The sequence below is a fragment of the Molossus molossus genome, unplaced genomic scaffold (assembly GCF_014108415.1).
Source record: "Molossus molossus isolate mMolMol1 unplaced genomic scaffold, mMolMol1.p scaffold_m16_p_13, whole genome shotgun sequence".
NCBI lineage: Eukaryota > Metazoa > Chordata > Mammalia > Chiroptera > Molossidae > Molossus > Molossus molossus.
In genome coordinates this window covers 20,159,641-20,172,773 of record NW_023425348.1, presented here as the reverse complement: position 1 = coordinate 20,172,773, position 13,133 = coordinate 20,159,641, and the positions used below count along the sequence as shown (strand labels likewise).

General features: G+C 35.9%; 1 protein-coding gene across 1 annotated transcript in view; it reads left to right on the top strand.

The window, feature by feature from the left end:
- The window catches only part of CFAP300 (cilia and flagella associated protein 300), a 30,544-nt gene extending 20,891 nt beyond the window's left edge, over positions 1-9,653 (top strand). Inside the window, exons 5-7 of the mRNA XM_036259731.1 lie at positions 2,377-2,549; positions 8,642-8,708; positions 9,517-9,653. Coding sequence (XP_036115624.1) covers positions 2,377-2,549; positions 8,642-8,708; positions 9,517-9,645 — 369 coding nt within the window. The 3' untranslated portion in view covers positions 9,646-9,653. The remainder of the gene's footprint in view (positions 1-2,376; positions 2,550-8,641; positions 8,709-9,516) is intronic.
- Positions 9,654-13,133: the final 3,480 nt, after the last annotated feature.

Here is a 13,133-nt window from a genome sequence, read left to right as displayed (position 1 = left end):
GACATTGTTTAATAAACTTATATAGGTTTCAAGTGCACCTTTCTATGATACATGATCAGTATATTGCATTGTGTGCCCACCACCTAAAGTCAAATCATCTTCCATTACCATATATTTAAACTGTTCATACTTTTTTTTTCTTTATTGATTTGAGAGAGAGAGGAAAGGAGAGGGAAAGATAGAAACATCGATACAAGAGAACATCTATTGGCTGTCTCCTGCCTGTCCCCCACGGGGATCGGGCCGACAACCTGGGCATGTGCCCTGACCAGGAACCAAATTGGTAACCTCTTGGTGCATGAGTTGACGCTCAACCACTGAGCCACACCGGCCAGGCTTTAAACTGTTCATTCTTAAGGGCTTTAGTCACCCTTGTATTAAGCCAAATCTTTAGATAGCTATAAACTTGGGCTTTAGTATCACGTCATTCCTTACAGAGGGGGAGGGAGAGAAAGAAGGGAAATGTGCCAGCAGCACACCCAGAGAGCAGTGAACTACAGACCACTTCTCCTTACCTATCTTCTACTAGACATAACTTTGGTTTTCATCAAGTCATTATAAGTAAACTGTATATAGACAGCACCATAAGTTTATTATTATTTTTTGTGGTTGTTGGGGGGGGGCGGGGATAGAGAGAGAAACATTGATGTAAGAGAGACACATCAGTTGTTTGTCTCCTGCATGACCTCAACCAGAGCTGGGGATCAACCTGCAACCCAGGTACATGAATTGAACCCAAGACTCTTTGGTCTGCAGGCTAATGCTCTAACCACTAAGAAAACTGGCCAAGGCAAGTTTATTATTTTATTTTTATTTCTTCATTGATTTTTTTGAGAGAGAGGAAGGGAGGAAAGAGAGATAGAAACATCAATGGGAAAGAGAAACATCAACATTAATCAGCTGCCTCCTGTATGCCCCCTACCGGGGATCAAGCCTGCAACCCCAGTCATGTGCCCTGACTGGGAATCAAATCAGTGACCTCTTGGTGCATAGGTCGACGCTCAACCACTGAGCAAAACCAGCCAGGTAAGTTTATTATTTTTTTTAATGTCTCATATAATGACCTTGTGATGAATTTTCATTGAGATTAGGGTAAATAAAGTATTAAGCTTAATCAATTTTTTTAAGTATGTGTACTTCTTGCTACTAGACAGTGATTGCTATGTAACTTACATTTCCCTCTTTTATCTGTGTGTACAATTTTTATAGCTTTTGTCCATTTAGAGTTCCTTATGTGTATTTGTTTTTTCTTCCCATTTTATTTCTTAGTAACAGTTTTTGCCTATTATTATTATCTTATTTCATCTGTATTGTTAGCTATTTTACCTTCTATTTATTTATTTATTTATTTATTCATTTATTCATTTAATTATTTATTTTTATCCTCACCCGAGGACATTTTTCGATATTTTTGTTCAGATAGAGTGGGAGAGAGAGAGAGAGAGAAACATCAACATGAAAGGGACACATTGAGTGGCTGCCACCCACACAATCCAACCAGGGCCAGGGACAAACTGCAACCGAGATACATGCCCTTAGCGGAAACCGAACCCGGGTCTCCCAGGACCACAGGCCAGTGCTCTTAACCACTGAGCCAAACTGGTCAGGGCTGTTTTACCTTCTTTTTAAAAGTAGGTGGGATATAAACAATTTAATAAAAGAAATATGTATTATGTACATTCATCACTTTGTTCATGTCTACCATAGTCAACAAATTAATCGTCTTTAATGCCTAATGGTGTAAGAAAATCCCCAACATCAGACCTAGTCAAACTATTTCCTGTAATCAGTAGCAAGGTCTCAAGTAGACTGGTGATGTGTAAGGTTATACTATTAGAGGAGAGCAGAAAAAGGAGAGGTAGTTATGAGGTTCTAATTACCTGAATAGTTCAAAATGGAGTAACTAGGAGGGTGGGTAAGGAAAGTAGTGATCCAAACACTGTAAGGTGAGAGAACCTAGAAAATGACCATTGTGTTTAGCCTTCACAGAGGCAAAGACTTACAGACATAATGCGATGGAGAAATTTCTCCATTTATTTGTGCCTCTTGTTTTCAAATAAAATGTAAGGTGACTCAACATTAAATTGCAATAACACTAAAATAATTACTGAAGATGCAACCTAGAACAAAGAAATAAAGTAGAAAAGAAGGCATGGATTTAGACATTTCTTTCTTTGAAGGTCAGTACCTAACGATAAAATGGGGTGAAAACAAGTGTAAAGGTCTCACAGATTACTCTCTCCTCCAATGGCCTCAGGTTGCTTATTAAAGTAGGACTTAGATTATTTTTAAATGTATAAGTTGAAAATTTCAAAAACATAAAAATTAGAACCTCATATTATGTTACATTAAGATGAATTTTATCATTTTACATAGGTTTTGCTAGTGGAAGACTCAGAAAAATATGAAATATTCAGCCAACCAGATAGAGAAGAGTTTCTGTTTTGTCTTTTCAAACATCTTTGCCTTGGTGGAGCCCTTTGTCAATACGAGGATGTGCTTAATCCATATCTGGAAACAACAAAGCTTATCTATAAGGATCTAGTGAGGTAATGTTGCTAGATTACAAAATGTAAACCTCTGGTTAATAGTGTAAATTATTTGTTTAACTATTGTGGGATTACCCAGCATCTGTTCTTGGTCTTATTAGCAACTAAAGTATATAAAAATGGCACCACCATGACCCGTTATAGCCTCCTTCTCTTCCAGGCTGGAAAATGTCTACACTTCTAAATCCTCTTTCAGAGCTCAGTCCCCTCCTTTTTTTTTAGCCTCACCTGAGGACATTTTTTGTTCAGGTAGAGTGGGAGGGAGAGAGAGGAAAGCACTGATGTGAAAGGGACACATCCAGTGGCTGCCACCCGCACGACCGGGGACAAACTGCAACCAAGGTACATGCCCTTAGCGGGAACTGAACCCGGGTCTCTCGGGACCGCAGGCTGATGCTCTAACTGCTGAGCCAAACCGGCCAGGGCAGTCCCCTCCTTCTTCATCTGCCTCTTCTTGTTTCCTCATTCAGACCTGTTACCTGCTCCATTCCTCATTAGCAACTGCCATCTTCCAGGTCTCTGTCTCTCTTTTTTTTTTAAATCATTTATTTTTGTTACAGATGTCCCCCCCCACCCCACCGCTGATTCCTCTTCCCCCTCCCTCTCTCTTTTTTTTGTTTTACCCCGGGCCTCCTATTAAATCTCAAGAGAACATGAGATCCCTTGGGATGTTTGAATTTGCTTGACTAATAGTAAAAAAAAAAGATTACCTTTGTTCTAAAGAAATGGAAGAATTTTTATCTAGGTATAATCTTTACTTTTTCAAACTAATCTCAAATCTCATTTTGTTTTAGGTGTTCTTCTAGGGGTGTTTTTTGTTGTTGTTTTTCTGAAGATCACATGAGGATAAAAACTTTGTATCTTTTATTTATAATTTAATATTAAATGAAGTGAAAGTTCTTTGGTTGGGTTTTTTCAGTGATGAGGATATTGGATCATCTTTATAGGCAAAAGGGGATAGGAACAAATGAAACCAAGAGTCCCAGAGTTTAGTTTTAAAGTTTGCTTTACCAGGAAAACAACAGACTTTGCTTCTTAGTAAACTCTTCATTGTTACTTACTCATACTCAACACTTCAGTTCTCTTATCCAATCCATGTGTCATATAAAGCTATACAACAAATTACATGATTTAGCTATTTTATTTAGTTTTTGATATATGGTTTTAAAAACAAAAATATTTTATAAGCAGTCTCTGATTCTTATGAAAGTTATTAAAGATTGTTGGAAAAGATATATTAGAAACAGAATTTCAGAAAAAGCATACATGTACCTACATCAAACATATTCAGTCCTTATCATTTGCAGCTCATGAAAACTTATAAGACCGCTTCTAGCACTCCCTGTAGATACTTCTCATTACACCCTAGATGCATACACACACACACACACACCACTGCCACCACAGTGTGTTGTTTCTCATCAGCCTCATGAACCTGTGGAATTCCTCACTACCATGAAATGTGGAGGAGGAAATTCTATTGGAGATATTTGAAACAGAAGTAACTCTAGAACCTAAACATCGAAGAAACTTCTGTTTTCCCCAACATTCCCTTCCATTGATTCTTACCTGTGATTCTTTTCTACATTTTTTGGGTGCTAAGAAAAAGTTTAACTTAGAACAATGGCCACTCATTAAATGAGTAGCCAAAATTCATGACATCTTACAGACAAACAGTAATTGTGTCCATGGAATTACTCAATCAGGCAGCTAGCAAGTGTGAATATTGTGCACAGAACTCTGCCAAACTGTAAAGAGACTACAGGAGGAGCATCAGACAGTCCTTGACCATAAATAAATTACAACAAACTAACATTAAATAATAGTAAAGTAATTGTTTAAAATCTTATACAAGTAAACATTTTTATATAATCAAATGTTCAATTAATTATAGGCAAATGTTTATAGCTCTTTATACTTTAATAAATACTTAAGAAATTAAAGAGAGGAAATTGTCAATATCAGCAGTCAGGGAAGTCTTGATGATACAAGTAGAGTCCACGAGGGCCAGCAAAGAGGAGGGCAGTCTGTTCCCAGTTCAGGGGAGATGTACCACGAGTCCTCATGCCAGTGGAGGCTGAGAAGGAGCCCAGCCCAATTATAGCTTAACTTTTTTTTAGAATCATAAATATTTCTCTCGTGATCCAAATTTAAGTACGCTTATGAATCTCTTTGCTGAATGAAGAGGGGCTATGAAATTGTCTTTCTAGAGCAACTTCAGTAGAAAATTATAATTAGAATAAGTATTTGTTTAAGATGGCTTAAGTGCCAACACGAAGTAATTGAGTGGAGTAATTTATTTCGGACTTTCTTAAGAGCTATGCTGGTTTGCTTATTATATGCGCTGCTTGAGGCTTTTCTAATAATGGTCATGCTGATTTGGATCAGATGCTAGGTCACTTGGTTAAGGTAAAGATGTAGGGTGGATCAATATAGCAGTTATCAAGAAATATGTAAGTAGAGGACACATAGGTAGTACTTGAAGTTTCATCAGTAACTTATCAGAATTGTGAGCCACATATCCAATCAAGTCATTTGTACAAACCAATTTAACCAAGAAGGATATATTTTCCCCCTGTTCCTTTTACATGAATTTTGGATGCTTTTACATTAGTTAGAAAAAGATCTGCTATCTTTTTAGTTATACATGCAGCAGCTGCTTTACAGTATCTAACCTACCCTTGTAGATAAATGTCATCAGTAATCCATTCTGTCAAAGAAGTCCATTCTTACATTTGTGGATGTTGGGGCCACATTATAGAGCCTGATCTTAGGAGTCTTGGGCTCAAACAAAAGAATAAAAACATTCTCAAGATATTTTATCTCTAACCCATTTTTACAAGTCCTATAAAATACACCTTTAAAATGTTTTGGAAAATGCTTTATTTTTAAGTATTATGGTTCCTTAAAAATATAGATAATACTTTAGACCCATTTTATTAGAAAGTAAATGATTGTTTCATTACATTTCAAAAATATCTATGCAGAAATAATTCTACAGTTACTAATGGTGCCTGTGTCTTTTCTACTTTAGACATTAAACACATGCTCTTGTCAAAGTTTTTGGAGAGGTTCCCCAAACTACATATCTGTCCCAGATGTGAAATTTTATAATTTGAACTGAGAGGCTTAGATTATGGCCTTTGAATGCTAATTAAGCACTGGGGGTTTTGTTTCTTAAAATGAGCAGAGTTACCTAGAATGGTCTGTATACCATATTTAGAGTCAATACAGGGCTGATCCTCAGAAATAAGCACAAATGATATTAAGAAACCATTTATTATTTTATTTCTAGATCATTAATATAAACACGATTTTAAAAAGAACTATATGGGCCTTGGCTGGGTAGCTCATTTGATTAGAGAGTCATCTCAATATGCTAAGTTTGTGGGTTCAATCCCTGGTCAGGGCACATATGAATGCGTAAATAAGTGGAACAATAAATTGATGTTTCTCTCTCAAATCAATACATGAAATTTTTTTTTAACTCTCCTACCATTTAAAAAAATAAAAAGAACTATATGGAAATTATGTCCCAGCATCCTTCGAAACTGTGGTTATCTGGAGAGTGAGGTAATGATTGCTAAAACTTGATACAATGCAATTATTAGTAGCATATCTGATGAATATCACTTTACATTTCCTTTTCTTTTTTTCTTAAGATATATCAAACATGTGATACTGTACTTGACCTATAAGAAATTAGACAAATTATCCTATGAGATATTTTAAAGTAATAGCAATATAGGATTAGAAGTAATAAAATGGAGTAATATGATTTATTTCTGTTAGGAACCAACTTCTAATGTGTAAATTGTAGTTTCTTTTTTTGTTTTTTTTTCCTCACCCGAGGACATTTTTTTTTTTTTTTCATTTTTTGTTCAGCTGGAGTGGGAGGGAGAGAGAGAAACATTGACGTGAAAGGGACACATCAAGTGGTTGCCACCCGCACAACCCAACCAGGACCGGGGACAAATTGCAACCTAGGTATGTGCCCTTAGCAGGAACCAAACCTGGGTCTCTCTGGACCGCAGGCTGACACTCTAACCGCTGAGCCAAACCGACCAGGGCTGTAGTTTCTTTTTAAAATAATACACTTATGGGCCCTGGCTGAATAGCTCAGTTGGTTAGAGCATCATCCTGATACTCCAAAGTTTCGGGTTTGATCCCCAGTCAGGGCACATACAAGAATCAACCAATGAATGAACAAATAAGTGGAACAACAAATCTCTCTCTCTCTCTCTCTCTCTCTCTCTCTCTTTCTCTTCCCTCTCTCTCTCTCTCATTCGCGCTCTAAAATCAATAATTAAAAAAAAATAAATGTGGATTTTTAAAAAATACACTTATGATACATGTTAATATATATGGTTTTTAAATGAAGAATCAAATACTGAATTTTCCTCTAAGTTTATTTGATAAGCACAAACTTTTAAAAGGGTTGTTTTTTTTTTTTTAAAGCTGAGCAGTAACTTCCATACACTAAAGTGAACAAATCATATGTATGTACATACAGGTTTGTGAATTTTTATATATGTTTACGTCCATATAAACACCACCAGATCCATATTTAAAGTGACATATAACTGTAGATACGTTTGATCTGGTTGGTTATGTAGATGTATACAAGTGTTTTATATGTAGTGGTCATAGCACAGCATTTTAAATGTAGTCTTCAGACAAGGACAGTAGGCTAGGGAAGCCAGGAGGGGGATAGGAGCAGGAAGGAGGGGGTCAGTAGGGGAAAAAAGGGGACAGCTGTAATACTTTCAACAATAAAAATAAACGTAGTTATCAACTTTTAAACAGTGTATCTTGGCCACTAGAGAAATAAAAGAAAATGACCTCAACCCATGTCATAGAAATAAATGGAAATCAATTTAATTATGTGATTCATGGGTTTAAATCAGAATGAAATATTTTAGAGATGAAAACTGCCTAAGAATCTTGAACCCTGAAATGGTTCTGGCCATTCCCAATCGGTGTACAAGCTAACACACACACACACACCCCTTATCCTTCCACAAAGTCCACCTACTTCCTTTCCCTCTCTCTCATTACTTTTATATAAGTAGTGAAGGAGAACCAATGCTTTCACCTGATAAAGTGAAGAAGAGGGATAGTTTCCTTTAAATTTAACCTACACTTCACACCTGAATAATACCCTTGATGTATATGTATTCTAGAGTGTAGGTATAGGATAAAAAGGTGAGGTGTAGGGAAAGAGAACTGGACTTTGTGTCTCCTCAGTTCTATTCCCAGAAATACCACTTTTAGTTGGAATGTCTTATATAATTTAACTTTTCTAATACTATTGTTTATAAAATTGACAAAATGATGCCTACCTCACTGAGTTGTGTGATCTTTATGAGGTAAATTATATAAAGGTAGATTGTAGATTGTAAAGCATTATAAATATCATCTGTATATATTTATACATAGATACCTGTCTGTAGCTTATTTCCTCAATCCTCAGTTTGCTTCCTCACTATGTATTGCCACAGGCAATGTTTTGTTGGGAATGTAACTGAGAGAGAGCTACTGTTAATTATTATATAATTTAGTAATACATAATTTAATAAATAGTTTCTATATACATTATCCCACTTAATTCTCCTATAATCCTAAAAGGAACCACAATATGCTCCATTTACATATAAGGAAATTGAGGTTCAGAAATGTTAATCTTGCCCAAAGTAAAATAAATTGGTGGCAGAATTGGCATTTGTGTTTAGGTTGTATAATTCTATAGTTTAGTATGCATTTATCTACCCCTTACAGCTGTCTGCACTTCAATCTGAATTTTTACCAATACCTGTTTTTCCAGTAATTGTCTCTGGCCTGGGAGTCATTTCATCATTTGAATCTCAGACTGACCTCTAAAATTCAATTTTCTGCAATTTCAACTCAGTTGACTTTGCATCATTCTTGATTGAAATTGCAGCTGCCACCCTGTTCAGACAGCTCTAGTTGGATAGTATATATTTCCATGTTATTTATGATTAAGAACACCTGAATACTGAAAAGTTCAACATTTTAAGTGTATTATTCAGTGCTTGTTATATTCAAAATGTACTTTTCCCTCCCTATTTTAGTGTTCGAAAGCATCCTCAAACTAAGGAAATACAAATTACCTCTTTCATCTTTAAAGTTACAGCATATGTAAGTGGAGGGGAAATTTACTACCAAAGAATTTAATTACTTGCTATTAAGAGGGTTGTTACAACTGGAGTTAGCAACTAGGTCTATGTTATGCCTAGGAAAAGAGATGATCATATTTAATTTTTTATTAAACTTAAAAGTTGATAAGGTATACTTTTATTTGGAGAACAGTATGAACTCTTCCCCCCTAGTTCCCTTTCAGACGTAAATGTCTAATAATAGTCCCTACTTAGTTAAAAGCTAAATCTGTGACTCATGGAGTAAAACATAAGTTCTCTGTCAAATCACAATTTATAGGTCAAGTAAGAAAGAATACCATAAATATCTTTATATCACAGAATCAGATGCTTGAATTTTAGTATCATACAAACAATTATTGGCACATATGAACCACTTTCTAAGTATCTTCATTCAATCAGTTCAATATTTATTAAGTATTTACTGTGTATTAGCTACTGTGTTGGGCTAGGTGCTTTTTGTTGATAAACAAAAGAAACATGGTCCCTCATAGTACATATGGACCAAGCTTTAAAAGAAAGCAAAGATAAAAGAAAATTGCAAAATAGGAATTTTTGTAATATTAGCACTGTATAAGCACTTTTTCAAAAGACAGAGTTCCTTTTGGACTATAAATTCCCTTAAGTCAAGAATTAAACATGTTTGTGTATCGATATTTTTTTAAAATTAACTGCCAATTGTCAAAGATTTTATATATGTTGCATGACATTTTAACAGGAAATATATTAAGTATGTTGGTTATCATTTAAATGTAGTTGTATACTAAATAATTTAAGTTTATCTTTTTCAGGATTCTGTTGGTGTGTGCTACCCTTCAACAAAGAGTCACGAACAGACATTTTCTTACTTTATTGTGGATCCTATCAAGCGTCATGTTCATGTTTTATACCACTGTTATGGTGTGGGGGAAATGTCTTAACAGTATTCTTTCAGATGACCTATATTTACTATTTTTTTTATTTACCAATTTTTTTTATTTAAATACTGATTTATAGATAAACAATTACTTTGCAAGTTAATTCAAGTAAAATGTTAACCCACTTAGAGCAGAAACAAACAAATGCCAAGATGCTTTTCTTTTTTAAAAAATATGTTTTTATTGATTTGAGAGAGAGAGAAACATCTATGAGAGCTGCTTCCTGCACACCCCCTACTGGGGATCCAGCCAAAACCCAGGCATGTGCCCTGACCTGGAAATGAACCAGTGACCTCTCGATGCATGGGATTGACTCCCAACCAACTGAGCCTTACTGGCTGGGGCCAGGTTGCCTTTCTTTAAATTTTTCTGGAAAGCTAACATAGGAACCAGATTCCATCCCTAACATAAACTATACCAATACATTTGGAGAATTTTTACAGAAGTTACAAAGAACTAAAACTCTAGTTCATATTTGTTGCATTGGGATTCAAGTGAGTCCTTACTTTTCCATGTATTCTGTTTTATAAGCTAATTAATTCTGGATTGAAATTGTGGCAGAAAACTAAACATCTCTACCACTGACCTCTAATATGAATTGTTAGCTTTTAAATTTGAATTGTATTCAATTATATTTTTACATTGTGTAAAGATTTATATCTTGAGGGCTGTGAAAAGCCTAACAGTTTCTTTGCTTCATTTGTCCCACTTAAAATCCTCAATTAAAAAATAATGTTCTGAAAGTAATTGTAAACTCTTTTAGCACATAATAAATTAAAATTGCAGCTGCCCCACAGCTAATACAAGATCTACATGTAAACAGAGAGAATTGCCCTGATGATATTATTAAGTTGGCAAAAGAGTAAAGAACAGGGTCTCTTAGTACAGTTTCTTTATTACATTCATAGAATGAATATATAACTTGGATGTTTTAAAATGGGAAAAGTAATTGACAAGACATGTTGAGACTTGAGGAGGGACAAGTTTAGAATATTTGTTTCTGTGTTATAGGGATTACCATGATAATCTTGGATTTGAACTTGTGGATATATCTGGAAGGCAGCTGGAAATTTGGGTATAGAGGTCAGGAAAGAGAGTTTATTTTACTTTTAGTACCTAGCACAATGCCTTGGCATGTTAAACATTTATTGAATGAATATTTTCAGATATGTTCATTATATCCATAGATTTTTTTTTAAAAGTTATATAAAAAGCATAAAATCAAGAACTAAAATGCCTACTTGCTACCAGTATTGCTGCCTGCCACAAAGGTCCCCTACCATCTGGGGACCCTCTTTTTATCAATCAGTCCTTTTTTGAGTGCCAGTTTCATGCAAGAAATTTATATTCCCTATAAACTTAGTAAAGAAGGTCATCTGTAAGTGTGTCTACGAACATTGATTGTTACGTGAATTCAGAGATGGAAGATATCAGTATGAGCTAGGCCTGGGAAGGGTTTGGTTTGGCTTCTACAGAAGAATGAATGGAGTTTCAGCAACTGATAAGAAGAGCAGTCCGAATAGAGAAGCATAATGTGGCAGAGTGCCCTGAGCCTCACTCTGGGATGAAAGTTCAGAGGCAGAAGATGGGGAACTGATTCTGAGAGGTTGCCTTAAAGGTGGAGGTAGAATACACCTGTGAAGGAAGACTGATCCACTGTTTTGGGGAGATCATTTTAATGACCTATCTGTGATTATGTAAATTTTCTGTATTAAAAAGTAATAATAAAGACTTTGGGGTAGGCAAATTGCCTGGTTTCTTAATTCTGCCCTTAGTTGCTGTGTGACTGAGCTAATTATAACCTTTCTGTGCCTTAGTTGCCTCATCTGTAAAATGAGGAAATTAATAGGACTCCTTCATAGGTCATTGTGAATGTGTGTGTGTGTGTGTGTGTATGGCTTAGAATGATGCCAACATCATAGTTTAAGTGTTCATGAATTTTGGCTTTTTTCTCTATTGAGGAAATATGAAAAAAAGTCAGGAGATAAGCAGCATAATAATGTAAAAGGCTGTCTTCCTTAAGGTCAGAATTGCTTTCTAAAGATTATTTTATTATTAATTTGACTAGATAGAATGTAAGAGGCACTCTTTTTCCTTTTTCTCCAATCCCCAGAGAATATAGAGGACTTAAGCTTGTATTCCAGGTGTTTCTTTGGCAGCATTTTGCACACATAGAATTATTCACTCAACTGTAATTATTTAATGTCTGTCATGAAAACAGCAACTGTGTCATGAACAGTGATTGTTACATGAATTCAGAGATGGAAGAGATCACTATGGTTCACCCTTGTATCCTCAATGCCTAGCATATTGCCTGGCTCTTAAATGTATGTTCCCTGACTGACTGAGTCCATTTGATGGAGAGAAGTTAGCCCCTGTAGTGTGACCACAGATGTGTAGAGTGAGGGAGCAGAGAAGGGTGGGTGACTATGGTCACAGAGTATCAGTAGTACAGTAGTTCTACTAGTTATCCCTATACCTTGGGTAAAATGTTGCACACTAGGATAATCTGGATGTTAACTGTACTGTGTGGAATTAGATATGCAGCCTGGGAGCATGCCTGGGACACATTTATCCTTGGAGAACAGCAGCAGCCAGCAGAAGCCAGCTTTGAAAGAGAAAGCTGTGATCAACTGAAGGTAGAGGATTTTTCTGGAGTGAGAAGCTGACCATGGTGACGTGACAACACAGTGGTTTTCTGGGACTGTCATGACAGCATTTTTCAGAAATTCTGAAAATGACTTAAGAGAAGGCTTACAGAATTTTAATTTGGACATTCAAAAAATGGACTTAGGATGAATACTAGAGAACTTGGGGCACTTAGGTCTCATGAGCAAATAAATAAATGCAGGGCAGGAGAACACAAGGTGATTTTGTGGCACATGAGTGCATCTGACTAGTTGGAACTGAGGAGTCCTGTTCAGGAGTTCTGGGTAATAACACAGAGTAGACAGATTAATAGGGAACTGGTCACTGAAGACTGTGGGTACAAAGCTAAGTAGATGACATATAGCCGTCATTAAAGACTTTTGAGCAGGGTAGTAGCATCATGAAAGTGATATTCTGGAAAGATTAGTCTGGCAGTGATGAATTGGGGTGAGCAAAGTCCAAAGTCCAAAGATCAAACAGAAGATTATAGTACTTGTCAAAGCACAGAATTGATTGATCTAAGTTAATAGCAATGGAAAACGTTTTGGGAATCATGAAGTACGTAACAATGGAATGCAGATTTTTTAAAAATGAAATTTGGGCCCCAAAAAGGGTGAATTATGAAGTGTTGGGTATTTGAGGTAGTGAGGACTGGGAAGTGGGAACTGTGGTAGGAAGATGTGGTCAGAGAGGGGAAATCCCTCGTCCTGCCTTTCATTCCTATCCCAGCCCATACTCAACCAGCTTTGATTCTTACAACTTTGAAAACCTAGGTCTGAAGTTTCTAACAATTGACCTGATTCTTCTCAGGAAAACTATTGATCCTGAAGGCTTCTCTGTCA